At 33.7% G+C, this 19028-nt stretch overlaps 1 protein-coding gene across 1 annotated transcript; it reads left to right on the top strand.

Annotated features, from left to right (window-relative positions):
- The first annotated feature begins 10862 nt into the window (after positions 1-10862).
- On the top strand, positions 10863-12451 carry LOC127698402 (protein farnesyltransferase subunit beta-like). The gene has a single exon (XM_052201865.1). The coding sequence runs from the start codon at positions 10902-10904 to the stop codon at positions 12132-12134; it is 1233 nt and encodes a 410-aa protein (XP_052057825.1). The 5' UTR covers positions 10863-10901; the 3' UTR covers positions 12135-12451.
- Positions 12452-19028: the final 6577 nt, after the last annotated feature.

Raw genomic sequence — 19028 nt, 5'->3', positions numbered from 1 at the left:
TCGAATTACTGCTTGTAAATACTGAAATGTTTAGTTGTATACTGACTTAAATAGAAATATTATGTTTACCTTTCATGGTCATTTATGACTGAAATTCGTATGTGAGAAAATAGTTTAATTAATCGAAAACGCAGTGGCGGATGCAGAAGGGGGGGGGGGGGGGGGGGGGGGGTTTCCGGGGTTGGAACCCCCTTTTTTGGACGATCAATGCTTTTGAATGGGGACATATGGTTGGAACCCTCTTTATCCTGGGTTGGACCCCCTTTTAAAAATGGCTGGATCTGTCCCTGAAACGCATTACAATGCGTTGATATTGAAGTCTGAGTCCGTACATATGGTACTTGAATGGTCTTTTGAATCCATTGATGAGAATTTTATAAGATATTAGAGGTCCAGGTTTGAAAAAAAAACTATGATAATTTTGAAAAAAAAAGACTTTTTCGGACATTGATCAGAAAGAGCGCTTAATACGTTAAATATGCTGTAGACAGATCCGGCCCGAAAGATTAGAACTAGAAGCCAAGGTGGGCATACATCTTCTGAAAAGACAAGGTAGATAAAGAACCCTTTTGTCAGTTTCTCCATACTACTTCATAATTATATTATCGATAGCCCTTTAAATAGAAACTTGAGGGAAAAAATGTTCACATAAATACATATTTTGTTAATACCATTTAAATCGTGTTTTATGTGGTTATATTTACAATTTACACATATACTAATAATTTTGTATTTCTTGAGTGCTACTTAGGTAGCCAATCTGAAAATCATAAAAATATAGGTTTCAAAAAAAAAAATTGAATGTGGAGTTAAGTAATTTATAAAATATTTACTTGTTTCTATAACGTTGCGTGTTATCCAGTAATGATATACAGACTAAGCAATGATCTACATATACTTTTTAAATGACAATGTCATATGGAATATTTTGAGATTTTAAAAGATTTCTCATTTTATATATATATTGATTTCACTGTTGACCTTCACTGGTGATCCAATGGATCGATCGTAGAATTTTCACTTGTTTAGACGTACTTATCATATAATTATTTCTGTGACTGCATCTTACGATCCTCTACGACACATAATTTAGTTAATCTGCAATCAATTCCATCTTAATGCCTAATTTAATATATCATGTACTGTGTTACAACTCTAGATTCTACTGACGAGGAAAGGTATCAATAGGCCACCGAAAACTGAATTTTTAGTTTAGCCTAGGTTGCCGAGTGGTCTAGAGCGCTGGACACAGTGCAGGCGGTGTTGTCTCGATATCCCAATAGCATGAGTTCGAATCGCGGCGAGGGAAGAACAAAAATTTGCTTCCGCAAATTGCAGATTTAACATTGTTGTGCTGATACTAGTATTTATATTTATATATATATATAAGTCTAAATTGAAAACAACGTTCAAACCTATGATTGCGTTGGATAAAAACCGCAATTTTTATACGTGTGCATGTAAAACAAATTTCTTGGTAGAGGGGTATAAATACAGTACAAAGAACATTTTCCAAAAGACCAAAAAAGTGAAAAGTATATTTTCACAAAACGCATTTGACTAACAGGTCGAACAACGGATGTTCTTAAACCCTGTTGACTGCCATTGGCGATTGCCAAATAAATTGATCACCAGATGTAACAAAATGGATCTTGATATTAATTTAATACCAAACAGAAAACAATAAACTTGCGGAAAAGATGATATACCACAAACATGAGGTGCAAAAATTTGTACACCATATCCGGATTTCGACAATTAATGTCTCTTCAGTGATGTAAGGGATCGAAATGGTATTTGGAAGGCCATATAATTTACCTCAATTTAGGATAGACCCTTAAATTTTAAAGAGTTGAAATAGGATGAACGGATCATATTAACCCGAAGGAAAATATAATACAAGCCCAAACGAAAAAATATAAACAAGTCTAAATTGAAAACAACGTTCAAACCTATGATTGCGTTGGATAAAAACCGCAATTTTTATACGTGTGCATGTAAAACAAATTTCTTGGTAGAGGGGTATAAATACAGCACAAACAACATTTTCCAAAAGACCAAAAAAGTGAAAAAAGTTTATTTTAACAAAACGCATTTGACTAACAGGTTGAACAATGAATGTTCTTAAACCCTGTTGACTGCCATTGGCGATTGCCAAATAAATTGATCACCAGATGTAACAAAATGGATCTTAATATTAATTTAATACCAAACAGAAAACAATAAACTTGCGGAAAAGATGATATACCACAAACATGAGGTGCCAAAATTTGTACACCATATCCGGATTTCGACAATTAATGTCTCTTCAGTGATGTAAGGGATCGAAACGGTATTTGGAAGGCCATATAATTTACCTCAATTTAGGATAGACTCTTGAATTTTAAAGAGTCGAAATATTGTTGTTTTCAATTTAGACTTGTATATATATATAAATGCCTAAGAATGTAACTTTAACACACTAATGAGTGTTAAAAAAATAGTTGTTTTATTTTATAGATTCACGCAATATTTCGCTAAACAAATTAGCTTCATCAGGCGCGTGCAGCCATCACACGCGCCTGATGAAGCTAATTTGTTTTTGCGAAATATTGCGTGAATATATAAAATATAACAACTATTCTTATAACACTCATTAGTGTGTTAAAGTTACATTCTTAGGCACTAGTGTCAAGCTATCCAGCAATTATCATCCTGCAATTCTCTTGCGATAAAGCTATCCTGCAATTCGTCATCCTGCAATTGCGTTCGAAAAACTACTTGAGTGACAATTTTATTTTTTTCAAAATCATGGTTTTTGACTGGTTTTGTTTGAAAAAAAAGATAAATTTAAAGTTTTTTATATCCCATTCACAAAGGAGTAGGCCCGGTTAGACCCCTTTTTGGCCCCAGAATATAGCATTTTGAAATTTTGTTAAAAATGTAAACTTTTAGCCATTTATTGGAAAGTAGGATACTTCTGTTACATAAATATGGGCTGTTTTTGACAAAACAATGCACATGCTTCACGTACTAGCATCATTAATTCTGGCAAAATTACTTCATATTATTAACATTTGCGCTGATTTTAAGACGGTTTTTGTCTAAAATGGAAGTGGCCGCACTTGTGTTCAGTCTTAATATTTAAATGTAAGTTGTATTTGATGATAATACATAACATGTTTAAAGGTTGAGACTGAACACGAATGCGGCCACTTCCATTTTAGACAAAAACCATCTGAAAAGTGACGTTTTATGGCATATTTGATAGATTTTTTCATATTTAGGCTTGAATTTGAGCGTCTTAAATGGCCAAATCAGTTCAAATCTTTAACATAAACTAATTGAATCAACTAAAAGAGACACTTAAGTGTTTAAAAATGTGAAAAATCTTTCATCAGACGTACTTAAAATTCTAGGCCGAAATTAGCCCTTACCGACCCTTCTCCTTTCTAACTTTAGTTTACTAATTTCTAACTCATCTTCACGGTTTTATAACTAGAATTTGCAATCAGAAAATTCATGACGATTCACAAAGAGTTATATATCTGTGAAGTCCCGGATATGGTTCGTTTTTATGCATGTTTAAGAATTTCTGGGGTAAGCTTTCTTAAAGGCCCAAAATTTCGTTCGAAACACGGAAATAAAGCCAAATTCTAAAAAATACACATTGGGGTTCCCACTTTCCGACCCATTGTTTCGGTAGTTTTTTATAGTAAGGGATTATACACTGTGCTCATATAAATAGCTATTGGATAGTACTACAACGGGAGGGTAATGAATTTCTGGGGTAAGCATTCTTCAAAGCCAAATTCGTCCGAAACATGGAAATAAAACCAAAATCGATAAAATCCGCTTTGGGGTCACCCACTTTCCAACCAATTATCTGGGTAGTTCTTAGTGGCAAGGGATTAGAGACTCTGCTTCAATGAATAGCTATTGTATAGTGCTACATTGGGCTATTAGAGAATTTCTGGGGTAAGCATTCTTAAAGGCCGAAATTTTTGTTCGAAACACGGAAAAAAACCAAATTCTATAAAATACGCATTGGGGTACCTACTTTCCGACCCATTAATTCGGTAGTTCTTTATAGCTAGGGATTATAGACTCTGCTCTAATAAATAGCTATTAGATAGTACTACAACGGGAAGGTAAAGAAATTCTGGGGTAAGCTTTTTTAAGGCCCAAAATGTCGTTCGAAACACGGAAATAAAGCCAAATTCGATAAAATACGCTCTAGGGTCACCCACTTTCCAACCAATTGTCTGAATAGTTCTTTATGGCTAGGGATTAGAGAATCTGCTTCAATAAATAGCTATTATATAGTACTACATTGGGATAGTAGAGAACGTCTGGGGTTAGCATTCCTAAAGGCCGAAAATTTCGTCCGAAACATGGAAATAAAGCCAAATTCGATAAAATACGCTCTAGGGTCACCCACTTTCCAACCAATTATCTGGATAGTTCATAGTGGCTAGGGATTAGAGACTCTGCTTCAATGAATAGCTATTATATAGTGCTAAATTGGGATAGTAGAGAATTTCTGGGGAAAGCATTCTTAAAGGCCGAAAATTTCGTTCGAAACACGGAAAAAAGCCAAATTCTATAAAATACACATTGGAGTACCTACTTTCCGACCCATTAATTCGGTAGTTCTTTATACAATGTAGCTAGGGATTATAGACTCTGCTCTAATAAATAGCTATTGGATAGTACTACAACGGGAAGGTAAAGAAATTCTGGGGTAATCTTTCTTAAGGCCCAAAATGTCGTTCGAAACACGGAAATAAAGCCAAATTCGATAAAATACGCTCTAGGGTCACTCACTTTCCAACCAATTATCTGGGTATTTCCTAATGGCTAAGGATTATAGACTCGGCTTCAATGAATAGCTATTATATAGTACTACATCGGGAGGGCAAAGAATTTCTGGGGTAAGCTTTTTTAAAGGCCCAAAATTTCGTTCGAAAAGCCAAATTCTATAAAATACGCATTGGGGTACCCACTTTCCGACCTCAGAGTCTATAATCCCTAGCCATACAGAACTGCCGGGGCAATGGGTTTAAACAAGTGGGTGATCCCGTTTCAAATAGAAGTTGTGTTGTAGGTATACCATGAAAAAAATTATTTTACATCAAAATTCTATCTTTTTGGTCGTTAATATGAGTTTCGAAAATCGCAAATGTGGGTTAAACATGCGTTTATACGAATCACATCCTGGACTTAACAGATAATGCTTTGTTTGAATGGTCAACATGATATTATTGTAAAGGCTAATTACAAAACCGTAAATATGAGTTAGAAATTTACAAACTAAATTTAGAATTTTGTTAATGGGATATAAAACTTCTAATTTTCTATATAAATCTTGTTTTCGAACAAAAAAAAAATCAAAAACTATGATTTTAAATAAAAATAAAATTGTCGCGCAAGTAGTTTTCCAAACGCAATTGCAGGATAACGAATTGCAGGATGAGAATTGCTGGATAGCTTGACACTAGTTTCTTAGGCATTTATATGATTTAATTTAGTAACTGCATCAGTTTATTTACAAACTGATCCACGCCTAGATATTGTTGCTATTTTTAGACACTATATATAAACAACATAACGTTTGTTTTTTTAATTTTTTGACATCTTCATTTTCCAGTGGTGTATCTCTATTGTGACAATCTGGGGAGCCAACTGCTCTGAAGTTGGCAGAGGTAGATTAAGGGGGCAGGGTGCCCGGTCCTCCTTATGGAGCTACATTTATGGTTAATCTAGACTTTTTGACTATTCAACTCCAAACTTTGTCTAATTTGGGGAACCCCCTCCCCTTTCAAAATCCTGGATCCGCATCTGGTTTGCTCATCGATTAAGGTAGCACTCCACAGTTAGGTGTGTAGTTTCGCATTTTGGCCCTGGTGGATTTTTCAAATATGAGAGCTAGTGTGCAATAAAATTCATTTTTGGATAGCTGAGGATTAAAATAGCCTTCCTATTGGGTTTATATGAACATCAAGATTATGTAATGTATGTAATATAGGCTGTTTTCTGTATGACAGTCCGTATTTGCATATCCATACCATACATTGGTCCGGCAATTATTGTAATGTTTTTTTCCAACTTTTTGTCGCACGAACTTTGTAATTAAATTTTACGAAAAAATGAGGCGAAAGACACCCATTTTTTATTTGATTATTAGGAAGATTAATGTCACCAGTTTTTAAAAAGGTATCACTCATTGGCATTGAAATTCTAGTTTGATCCAAATTTTGGGGGGATATGTGACATTTTCACCCCCCTTTTTGCAATATTTTATGGTTAATAAATGCAGAATGTTGCCATGGATACACATAGAAGAAATATATTTCACCCTTTTAACTTTTGAAAATCAAATCTATGGAAGATACTGATTACATACATATGCACATGTACAACACAAACAGTTAGGTTAATGTATTAGAAATCCAGGAATAGGAGATGATAAAATATTTTGTGGTTCATTTTTAATCTTATATTCTAACTGTGGAGTGCTACCTAAGCTCAATTTTATGAGCAATCAAATCCGGACTTCAAATTTATTGTGAAACTACCTATTCTAGAGGAAGTGTGAATCAGATACTACAAAAATTCCAAAGAACTGTTAGGGTATATACAACCTAAGCCTCTTTCATCTTGTAGTCCCCATTCCAAACTAAAAGACAAATAAAGAGAGTTGGTCCTGCTTTATTTCATAAAGAAAGAATGGCCAACGTAGATACAAGTATCGTGTCTTAGGGAGGGATAAATCGCCTGTTTTAAACATCACTCTGATTCAAACAAACAATTCTCTAGCTGAAACTGACATTATCAAGATGCTTGATTTCTTAATTGACAACATATTTGTTACGTTTGGAGAACGTGTTTTTTTCAACAAACAACCGGCACTCCCAACTGTTCTGCTCTTTTTGTCTTCTTATTCCTTTATTCATATGAGGCAGACTTCATACAAAAGCTTCTTAGGAATAATGAAAAGAATCTAGCATTATCCTTTAACGTCAGTTTCCGCTATATGGATGATGTCCTCTAAATATTCAAAGTTTGGTGACTATATATTAAACTCATTTATCCCATCGAACTTGAGATAAATTTGCACTTCTTCGTACTATGAACATCAAAATTATTTATTTTGTAAAAATATTTCCTTTCTCCATTTGAACTGTACACGTATACCCAACAACAAAATTATTTTCATTTACCTGTGTTTAAAGTAATTGCAAATGGCTGATATTTTTGTTCAAGCATATTTTTTTTCTTAAATTGTTTAACATTTCACAGCGGTATAACATGTTACTTTAATTATTCTTCCCTTAGTTTATTAGTTTGTTTTGACATTGCATCATAGATCAAATTTATTTCAGTGTATGTTCACTGGTGTTGATATGTCCTTTGATTGAGTTAAGCCATTTCAATTGATATTTTATAGTGTGTCTTTCTATGTTGTAATGTTACACTATTGTTTCAGATAAGGGCGAAGGTTTGGTACCATTAAAACGTTTAAACCCGCTGCAATTGTTTGCACCTGTCCTAAGTCAGGAATCTGATGTTCAGTAGTTGTCGTTTGTTAATGTGGTTCATAAGTGTTTCTCGTTTCTCGTTTTTTATATAGATTAGACCGTTGGTTTTCCCGTTTGAATGGTTTTACACTAGTAATTTTGGGGCCCTTTATAGCTTGCTGTTCGGTGTGAGCCAAGGCTCGTTGTTGAAGACCGTACTTTGACCTATAATGGTTTACTTTTATAAATTGACTTGGATGGAGAGTTGTCTCATTGGCACTCATACCACATCTTCTTATATCTATATAAGGCATACAACAGATGCAGTTAAGTCTGCCTCATATCTTGACTTATACATCTAGAAATTGACAATGAGGGTCGGTTGAGAAACTTTACGATAAAAGAGATGATTTCAGCTTTCCAATTCCGAACTACTAGTTCTGTGTAGCAACACTTCAGCAGCGCCTGCATATGGAGTATATCTCACAGTTAATAAGATATTCCAGGGCTTGCATTTCCTATCATGATTTCCTTAGTAGAGGGTTGCTGCTCACAAGGAAACTATTGAACCAAGAGTTCCAAGTGGTGAAGTGGTGAACCACAATCCCGTCCACTTTTACCCGAATGTTATCTGTTGAATATAAAGACTTATAACGGATTTGTTCTTACATGAGCAACACTACGGGAGCACCTGAGATCACCCCCGGTTTTTTGGTGTTGCTCGTGTTTCTCAGTCTTTAGTTTTCTTATTTTTGTTTTGTGTACTGTTGTTTGTCTTTTGGTCCTTTTTTTTTAGCCATGGCGTTGTCAGTTTATTTTCGACTTATGAGTTTGAATGTCCCTTTGGTATCTTACGCCTCTCTTTTGTATATGAATAGCATTTTTCTCTTAATTGTACCTTTTCCCATAACTAAATTGACTACCAAAGATCAGTTTATTTGGTTAATGAATAATGAAAAGGGGATATATATATATTTATACATATTGTTTTAAATGTGTTTTCATAAAAAAAATAATGAAAATCCTCATAATTTATTCCATTGTGGGTATTTGTTTTTATGATTTTTTTCCAATGGGGTCCCTTCATGTAGTTTCAACATACAAAAATGATAATACACAAATTAATCTGACATAAAACTTCATATATACACTAATTTAAATAAAAAACAAATTGTTAATAATATAAAAAGCAGTCAGATGAAACTGCACTAGTTACAACTTTTGGTCAAGTACTCTTTAACGCTAATTTTGAATTCATTTTTTAACATTATTTGGTAACATATTCCAATCTTGTATACCATTATAATAAAAAAAAGTTTCTTTTTGTTGACTCTTAAATGGTGGAACCCAGAATTTATATTCACTATTTCTTGTGAAATGATTATGACAATGTCTCACCTTTGTAAAATTTGTATACATATAACTAGGACAATGATGGTAATAAATATTATGAACATGGTTTAATCTCAATTGTTTAACACGATTTTCAATATTTATTAATTTAACATAACCAATACTATTCAATCTTTATGAATAATGGGTGCGTGATTTTCTCGCTGAGTTGAAGACCCATTGGTGGCTTCGGCTGTTTTCTGCTCTTTGGTCGGATTGTTGTCTCTTTGACACATTCCCCATCTCCATTCTCAATTTTATTATTGTGAACTTTTGATCTATATCCAGTATTTTTTTTATAAATCTAACACATTTGTTTTGTAATACTTGTACCTTATCTTTATACTTTTTACTGACACCAACATACCATGCAGAACAGGCATAGTCGAAATGACATTAAATTAAACTGTAACTAAATTCTTTCTAGAATGTTCTGATAAATATTTGGCCTGTCTGTATATGAAATTCAATCTTGAGATTATCTTTTGTATAATTATTATCTAAAAAAAAATCTCCAGAAAGAGAATTATCAATACTCAGGCCTAAATATTTCACACAATTCTGTGATGAAATTGTGTGATTATTACAAGTTACATCAAAGTTACGAATTTTCGACAATTTACCTTTAGACCCAAAACAGAATAGTTTCTGTTTTCCCCAAATGAAATGAAAATTTATTATCGATCAATCATTTACTGCAAGATTCAAGTTCCTTACCCAGTTTCTGAGATATAACTTCCGGGTTCTTATGAGAGTATAATATGGTACTATCGTCTGCATATAACAATATTTTGCAGTCTTTACTAATGCTTATAGACATGTCATTAACATAATACAGGAATGATAATGGGCCTAAAATACTCCCTTGTGGTACTCCACATGTAATATATCTTAAATCAGATCCAGTACCATTAATACTAACTTTTTGTTGTCTATTACATAAATATGATTCAAACCATTTAGTACATTTGACACCCATTATTTGTAGTTTTTGACACAAAATATGATGGTCGACCGTGTCAAAGGCTTTTTGCAAATCTAGCATTATCCTTCTAGTATCGAGTCCCCGCTCAGCAGATTAATTTTTAATATGATCTAATAGCTATAGATGAATCAGTCATGTATCTGTGGAATAAGCAGATCTGAACCCAGTTTCTAAATTATAAAGTAAATTATTTTCCACCAGATGTTTCTAAAATTGTGAATATACTGATCTTTCTACAATTTTAGAAATTACTACTAAAATACTAACTGGTCGATAATTTCCGACATCCAATTAACCTGCTATTTTTCTTATATATAGGACATACTCTAGCTGTTTTCATCTCTTCAGGTACTATGCCTGAGGTCATCGACAAATTAACTATATCACGGTAATTGGTTTTGCTAAAATGCTCGAGCCATCTCTTAAAAACCTTGGTGGTATTCCAGGCTAATCCAATACCTTTTGCTTGGATTGAGTTGTTGTAACTGTTTAAGAATATATTCTTCAGTCACAGGTTTTAATTTAAAACTCAAATCATTACACTGTCTAACAATATTATAAAAAAAAATACACCGTGTATAAAAGCCTCAACAGGATTCTACACGTACCAATACAGATACAGAAATTAAAACTGATTTGAAAATCAAACCAAAACACAAAAACTTGTACAAACCCAGTTAGGTTATATCAGTGACATATAATACAATTGTATTATATGTCTCTGGTTATATCAAGGATTTGTATACTATACTATACTACCTTGGTTATATTATTAACTCATGTTATATTCCATATTTAAGCTGTTTTTCGTTTTTTTTTTAAATCTATATTGTGTAAACGTTTAATGTGCTAATCATTGTACTGATTTTGCCCATGATGGGTCCTCTATTGGAAATAAAAAAAATTAGCTATTTATCTGTTTATCATATAGTACGAATTGGAAAAGGTCCGAGTTTGTCGTACACCCGTCGTAACAAATGACTGGTTTTCGTTTGAGGGTATTTGTTACCAGATTTTCTTCAAGCATGGATCAGTCCTTTAGATGCATTTCGATAGATTCTGAAAAATTCAATGACAACAGCATTACCACCAACACTTCGGAAGAACAAAGTTCCGTAGAAGAATCAATTTCACAATTTTACAAGAATTTCAAATCACGAATAAATTCCAAGGAAGAAATAGAACCAGCTGCTAACAGTTTGCCGAAATTAAACAGAGATCTCCATTTATCCTACTTAAAGAAAGGTTTACGAAATCTCTCCGAGTCATACGAATGTTTGGATGCCAGCAGACCTTGGCTTTGTTATTGGATACTACATAGTCTTGAGCTGTTGGACTATCCCCTTTCTGATGATGTTATTGCTCAGGTTGCTGTGTTTTTATCCAAGTGTCAGTGTGATACAGGCGGCTTTGCTGGAGGTCCTGGTCAGGCTGCGCATTTAGCCCCTACTTATGCTGCCATAAATGCCCTGTGTATTCTAGGGACGGAGGAGGCATATAAAGTTATAAATAGAAATACCCTCAAATCATTCCTTATGAAAATGCGTACTGCTGAAGGTGCGTTTAAAATGCATGAAGGCGGAGAAGTTGATATACGAGGAGCTTACTGTGCAGCAAGTGTTGCAAAACTAACAAACATTATAACTGAAGAAATGTTCAATGGAACTCCAGAATGGATTGTACGTTGTCAAACTTATGAAGGAGGTTTTGGTGGGTGTCCAGGTATGGAAGCTCATGGAGGATATTCATTTTGTGGTCTAGCAGCTCTAACCTTATTAGGCCACACAAAACTTTGTGATATTGATAGAGTGCTTAGATGGACTGCTAATCGTCAAATGAGATATGAAGGTGGATTCCAAGGAAGAACCAATAAACTTGTTGATGGCTGTTATTCATTTTGGCAGGGAGGAGCATTTCCTTTAATACACATGATTCTATCTTTAGCAGAAAATAAGTCTCTTAGTGCAGAAAATTGGTTGTGCCATCAAAAAGCTTTGCAAGAGTATATTTTGATATGTTGTCAGCATCCAGGAGGTGGATTGATTGACAAACCGGGAAAGAACAGAGATTTTTATCATACATGTTATTGCCTAAGTGGTCTTTCAGTAGCACAACATTTCGCAGGAGGAAAGCTTGGCCATCTGACTGTTGTTGGACATGAAGAGAACCAGTTGCGACCTACACACCCAGTGTTTAACATTTGTGTAGAAGCTGTAGTTCATTCTACTTTGTATTTTAGCAGACTTCCTCAAGTTTGAATTCACATAACAAGTAGTACTTATATTAGCTTCATTCTGTTCACACATAACAAATAGTGCTTAGCTTCATTCTGTTCATTCTGTTCATGATACATGTACATGATATATATGCATTCTTTACTACACAAATAACAATATGTTTATAAATGTTGTTACTAAATATAAGTACTAAGACCATACGACCAACCCAGTGACCAAATTTATTAACATTTTGCAAGCCACTGGATAAACGCTTCATATGTTCAAAATCTATATATACATGTATTGTGAAGTTTTTGTTGTAATATGCATAATAAATGTAGTTTGACAAGTCACAATAGTTTTCTGTTACTTAGTATACATACATTGTACATATAGTTAGAATAGGCTTTTTTGAATACATATTAACTTACTATAACATGTAAATGTATTAAGTATATGTCAGAACTTAAAGTTATCAAACCAATAAACTACAATGTCCTAGTGAACTAAGAAATAAAAATTGAATATTAACATGATTGAGGGCCCTGATGGGTTATTTTCGTTCTTCGTGATCGGCGCATTTTCGCTATTGTGATCCGTTTTTCTACAGATTTATTTTTTTTTATATTTTTGTGATCTGTGATCATGGAAATTTATTTTCTGTGAATCGTGATTGACAAAAAAATCAACTCGTGAATCGTGATGAGACCCCCCCATCAGGCCCCTCATGATTAACTTTTCTACCATTAGCAAACAAAGGATTTATCACAATGTTATAAAAGTTTCTTTTTAATGTTACAAAAATATTATTACTTCCTTGTTGATTAACAAAAGCTTATTAGTTAATTGGCTGGTCCTGTATCTTTGCTTTTGGCTTGTGAGAGAGTATTTTTTTAAAACTTCAATAAGGTTTTATCTCCTACACTACAATCATGTGACCATTTCAGTACTATGCTTCCTGAAACAAAAATTTGGAGCTTATACAGTGTATGTATAGAAATTGCGTTGTCCTTTCTTCCCCCTGTCCATAGCAACCCAGCTTGATGAGAATGAAACTTGTACAGATGGAATATAATGGGAAGGGGGAAAAGTTCTATTGATTTTGGGGTCAACAGGTCAAAGGTCAGGCTCATTGTTTCTATAAATACTTTTAGGGGAAGTGGTTTCCAGATGGAAACTTTCCCTTGTCTGATTGGAATCAAACTTTAACTAATGCAGATAGAAGGTATTGATAAAGAGTAAAAGCCTGTTGATTTTGGGGTCAACATGTCAAAGGTCACTGTAAAACCATTTTCCTGAATTTTAAGTAACATTGTTACTTGAATCCCTTGCTTGAATTACTTATACAAAAGGAAAATATAGGAAAGTAAAAAAAAAAAAAATTTTATCTTGGATAAACAGGTCAAAGGTCAAGGTAACTTTTATTTTAAAAAAATAGAAAAATTAGGAAAAATTGTTTTTGGTTTTTTGCTTGATTTTTTTTGCTTGATTGGAAAGAAACTGGAACAGATGGAAGATAAAGGAAGGAAAAGAAGCCTTTTGATTTTAGGATCAATAGGTAACTCTTACTAAATATATTATTAGGATATTTTTGAAAGTTGGTTTAAGATTGTACATTTGTTGTAACTTCAGCTTTCATTTTTGGTAAATAATGAAAGTTGTCAAAATGAAAGATATAGAGAATGGTAAGAATTGATCCTGTTGTCAACTTGATTTTCAGGTCAAACAATCAGGGTCAATCATTGAAATTATAATCTTTTCTCTTAATCATTGTTAATAAATGTGTAGTTCTGAAATCTTAAGTAGGCAGTGCCAGCTTTCTATTTGTTAACTGTTTTCGTCATCTACTATTTTAGAGACAACCTTGACAAAATATGAACATGACTACTAGCGAGTAAACATGTACATTTTATACAACAATGAGACATTAACAAACCATTATTAACATTGCCTTAACAATAGACAGATGCCCATACAACCTCTAAATTGCCTAGAGGATAAAAAAAATGGGAATATATGACCATGTACTTACAATGATTATCAAAGATCTGAGATCCACACCAAATTCCTCAAATGACAAAAAAAAATGAGAAGAAAAGACAACCACTGACATGGAACAGGCACATGAGTATGCAAAAGAGTTAAACTTTTTAAAATGGGCCATGTGAACTAACGCCATCACAGTGTCTGTCATCTGTCAATGTAAACTTCTTTTCAAAAATCTTCTCTGAACCATCAAATTTATTTCCACTGAAATTAACATGAGTAATCTTTAGGGTACATGTTAATTGTATCTACTGTCATATTTTTTACATGTTTTTACATGACCAACCAACAAAATGCAAGTAATTGTCTGTTTTATTTTCTAATTGATAGAGATAATCTGATGGGACAAAATGTAAACATCTGACCACTTTTTATTAGCTCACCTGGCTGAAAGGCCAAGTGAGCATTTCTCATCACTTGGCGTCGTCATCTGTTAACTTTTACAAAAATCTTCCCCTGTGAAACTACTGGTCCAAATTTAAACAAACTTGGCCATAATCATTATTAGGGTATCTAGTTTAAAAAAAACAGGGCAAAATTTTCAGTATGTTGAGCTCTACCTATTGTTCATTTAAGTCAAAACTGTCAGACGACTTCTTATAGAAGTTATTGCCCTTTAATGCTGATTTTTAACCATTTTTTTTGCGTTATTGCCTAATACCTTAAAAACTATAATAGATAGATAGAATCTTGAACAGCAAAAATGATCAGCACGACAGGATCTACAAATAAGTCAACTTAACTGTAATCCTCAGTTGACTCCTTATTAGAGTTATTGCCCTTTAATGACGATTTTCACCAATATTTTCCGTTTTTGCCTAATATCTTTAAAACTAGAAGAGATAGACAGAAACTTTTTGGAGCAAAAATGATCAGTAAGACAAGTTCTACAAATAATTTAACATAACCAAAATTGTTAGTTTGAGACCACTTATTGAAGTTATTGCCCTTTAATAATGATTTTCCCCATGTTTTCCCATATTTGTCTGTTATCTTGAAAACTGTAATAGATAGATAGAAACTTTAAATAGCAAAATGACCTATATGACAAGATCTACAAAAAAGCAAAAATGGCTGAAATCTTCAGTCGACTAGATTTTAGCTTTTGCCCTTAATAATAATTTTTTAACATTTTTATGCATTTATTGCCTCAAAACTATAATAGATAGATAGAAACTTTAAAAAGGAAAAATTATCAGCAGGATAATATCTTCAAATATGTCAACATGACTGAAATTGTCAGTTTACTCTTAATTGAGTTACTCCCCTTTAATGATGAGTGGCCAAAGACCACAATTAATGATCCCGCTTTTCGTTGTACACGAATATAGTTCCTTTTAATTAGAGTGTATTTTTTCTTAATTTTTTTTCTTTCCCTTCCTCACTCATTTCTTAGATTTTTTTGGATGGAAATGAAAGAAGAGAGGTGAAATAAACTTTTGGATGTTATATTTTAACTGATTTTGATATGGAAAGAGTAATTAGGCCAGGTGCAAAAAGGTGATATTTACAGTTTTCGGAACATCTCTTGACTTGTCCATAGGGGTATGGATGTGTATTGGCTAAATTTGTAAGATGCTGGGGAGCGATATTTCTGAATGTTTGATATATGTTTGGACTAGTACTGTACTTTACACACACAAAATATTTGACAAAAAAAACCGGAGCATTTTTTTTAATGAAACAAAACGTTATAAAGAACTAATAGAGAATTTAATTGTGGTCTGTGGCCGAGTGTTAGCAAAATGTGACCACTGCTGCAGATGCAGGAGAGCGACACAGTCTCTTTAGAGCCTCTAGCTATTTCCACCAACATGATCAGATGGCTTCTTACAGGAGTTATTGCCGCTAAATGATTTTTGAAAATCTATAATAGATAGAGAGGGCGGGACATTTTGGCGAAAAGGATCAGCAAAAGTTAGAAGACTTGCATGCTTCATATAAAAAAGAAGATGTGGTATGATTGCCAATGAGACAACTCTCCACAAGAGACCAAATGACAGAAATTAACAACAATAGGTCATCATACGGCCATCAACAATGAGCAAATTCCATACCGCATAGTCAGCTATTAAAGGCCCCGAAATGACAAAAACAATTCAAACGAGAAAAGTAACGGCCTAACTTATGTACAAAATAATGAACGAAAAACAAATGTGAATCACAGCAACAAACGACAACCACTGAAATACAGGCTCCAGAATTGGGACAGGCACATGCAGAATGTGGCGGGGTTAAACATGTTAGCGGGCGCCCAACCCTCCCCTAACATGGATCAGTGTTGTAACACTACAACATAAGAACAAACTATAAAAATCAGTTGAAAAAGGCTTAACTCATCAGAGGGATACAAACAGAAATACATCTCCTGCTTTGTATGCAAATACCTTAAGTTAGGAAGTTTTCGTCTATTATATGTTGGTTGTCCTTGACCTCATTCTCATGGTTCAGCTACTGCTTGAAAAAAAAAAATTTTTTTGGTGTGTGAATTTCTCACTTGTAATGAGTAATAGGTTAACTATAGTTGGTAAATAGATATAAGAAGATGTGGTATGAGTGCCAATGAGACAACTCTCCATCCAAGTCACAATTTGTAAAAGTAAACCATTATAGGTCAAAGTAAGGTCTTCAACACGGCGCCTTGGCTAACACCGAACAGCTAGCTATAAAGGTCCCCAAAAATGATAGCCTGTTTTTCAGATACTATAAGCATTAGGTAAACTATTGGGTGTATGGAATGATTGTAAGGTGTACATGTCTGTCTGGCAGGTTTCATTTGAACTTTACAACGCTATCAATCTAATTATTTTTTTCAATATTTAACACTATAAGGTATGGGGGAAATCTGGATTCAGAATATTTTTTTTTGTCAACTGAATATACTTTTAGAAAAAAACCATACCCCCCCCTTGAAGTTAAATGGTCGTTCCCTTAACAGAGGGTCAATAATATTTGGTGTATGCCATGTAATGATTGTAAGGTGTACATGTCTGTCTGGCAGGTATCATCTGATCTAGACTTCATTTTCATGGTTACTTTCATTGGTTCGTTTTTTTGATACCATAAGCAATATGTAAGCTATATTTGGTGTATGGAATGATTGTAAGGTGAACATGTCTGTCTAGAAGAGTTTATCTGACCTTGAACTCATGGTATGGATCATCGATAATGTTGAGATTATGTGATACTTGTAGTTAAACCTTTATCTTTAAGACTTTCAACATACAATCAACCATGGTCAGTATTGCAGGCGAGACATATCAGCATGTGAACTCTTTTTATTTTATTTATGCCTTTCATCTTGAAAAGTATAATAGATAGAGAGAAACTTTAAAGTGCAAAACTGATCAACAAGACAAGATCCTTCCAAGTTAGCATGGCCGAAATCGAGGGTTTATGCCTTATAGAAGTGTATCCCCCTGAATGAAGATGTTTACTATTTTTTGCATTCTGGTCAAAACTATAGCAGACAAAGAAAACTTGTAGACCGCAAAAATGATCAGCAAGCCAAGATCTGCAGATATATCACTATTACCGAAATTGTCAATCGGCTCCTTGTAAGAGTTATTTAAAATACGTGTGTACTGTAAATATGTCTCTGATACAACTATTGTACATTTTGAAAGTTTTATCCGATAAAGCCTCTGCAATATTTAAATTCCGGTAGTTTTTAACAACTTTCTGATATTGACTGTGCGAGTGAAAGAAATTCCAGGGAAATTGGTCCTACCTCTTTGATGGAAAAAAAATCTACAGAAAATCATACATGAGCCATTTTCTATCAATCAATTATGCTCGATAACCCCATCATCTCTGTAAAATCACAGGGACTTTAGCAGATAAAAAAAATTAATCAATGATTTTCATTTTTTTTTCGTGTTTAGCCTATGATGCCAACTTTAATACGGTAATAATGTAAAACAAATAGACAGGAAATACGAACAAAAATGAAAAAAAAAACATTTATTAAAAAATATTTTGATCTTCTATACCTGTGTGTTATTTAAATTTCTGCAAACAGTTGTTTTGATTTTGTCTCCGTCGTCAGAATGTCGTTAACTTAAAAAAAACAATTCTATGAAACCTATCGACCAATTAAAAAATAAAGTGTTGACACAGAGATACGTCTCGCCTGTCTGCATAAAATTCAGGTTAAAAAACCCAATCTGATCGACAGCAACATTGCTAATTAATTCAAAGTCTGGACCATGAACAAGTGGGCAGGGCCTCGAAATGGTCGACATAGTGAGATGAACAGACAGTAATGTAACTTTATACAATTTTTATTATTGGAAGTAGTTCCCATCAAACTAACTTAAGCAGAAAACTTAACATTTAAAATTCCTAATTAATTCAAAGTCGCTAGACCATGACCATTGGTCAGGGCCTCGAAACAGTGGTCAAACTCATAATGCAACTTTATAGAAAATATCATTGATCTATCACAAGTAGTTCCCGTATCAAACTGACTTAAGCAGAAAACTCATCAAGAGTTGACGCCGACGACGACGACGTCGCCTGAAAAGCAATACCTGTGTCTCGCCTTCCTCGACTTTTGTTGCATTGAGACAAATACCCGTTAGCCTGAATGATCCCTACATTCGCCTCATTTCGTTCAAATTATCAAATGGCTCCTTATTACTTAGGATATAAGAGTTGTTACCCTTAAACGACAGTTTAGACTATAGATTAGCGTTTTTGCCCATCATCTTGATAACTACATTAGATCATAGTCGAGTGACACATTGACAACACCTGGTCCTGTCCTTACGCACCTATATATGGATTCGATAGACGGAAGTCGTTAAAGCAAAAATAATTAGCAAATATAAGATTATCAAATATACCAATATGACTGAAACCAACATTTGACTCCTTGTGGGAAGT

The sequence above is a fragment of the Mytilus californianus genome, unplaced genomic scaffold (genome assembly GCF_021869535.1).
Source record: "Mytilus californianus isolate M0D057914Y unplaced genomic scaffold, xbMytCali1.0.p SCAF_4, whole genome shotgun sequence".
NCBI lineage: Eukaryota > Metazoa > Mollusca > Bivalvia > Mytilida > Mytilidae > Mytilus > Mytilus californianus.
Note: the sequence above shows the minus strand (reverse complement) of the source record. Positions and strands in the feature narration are given on the sequence as shown.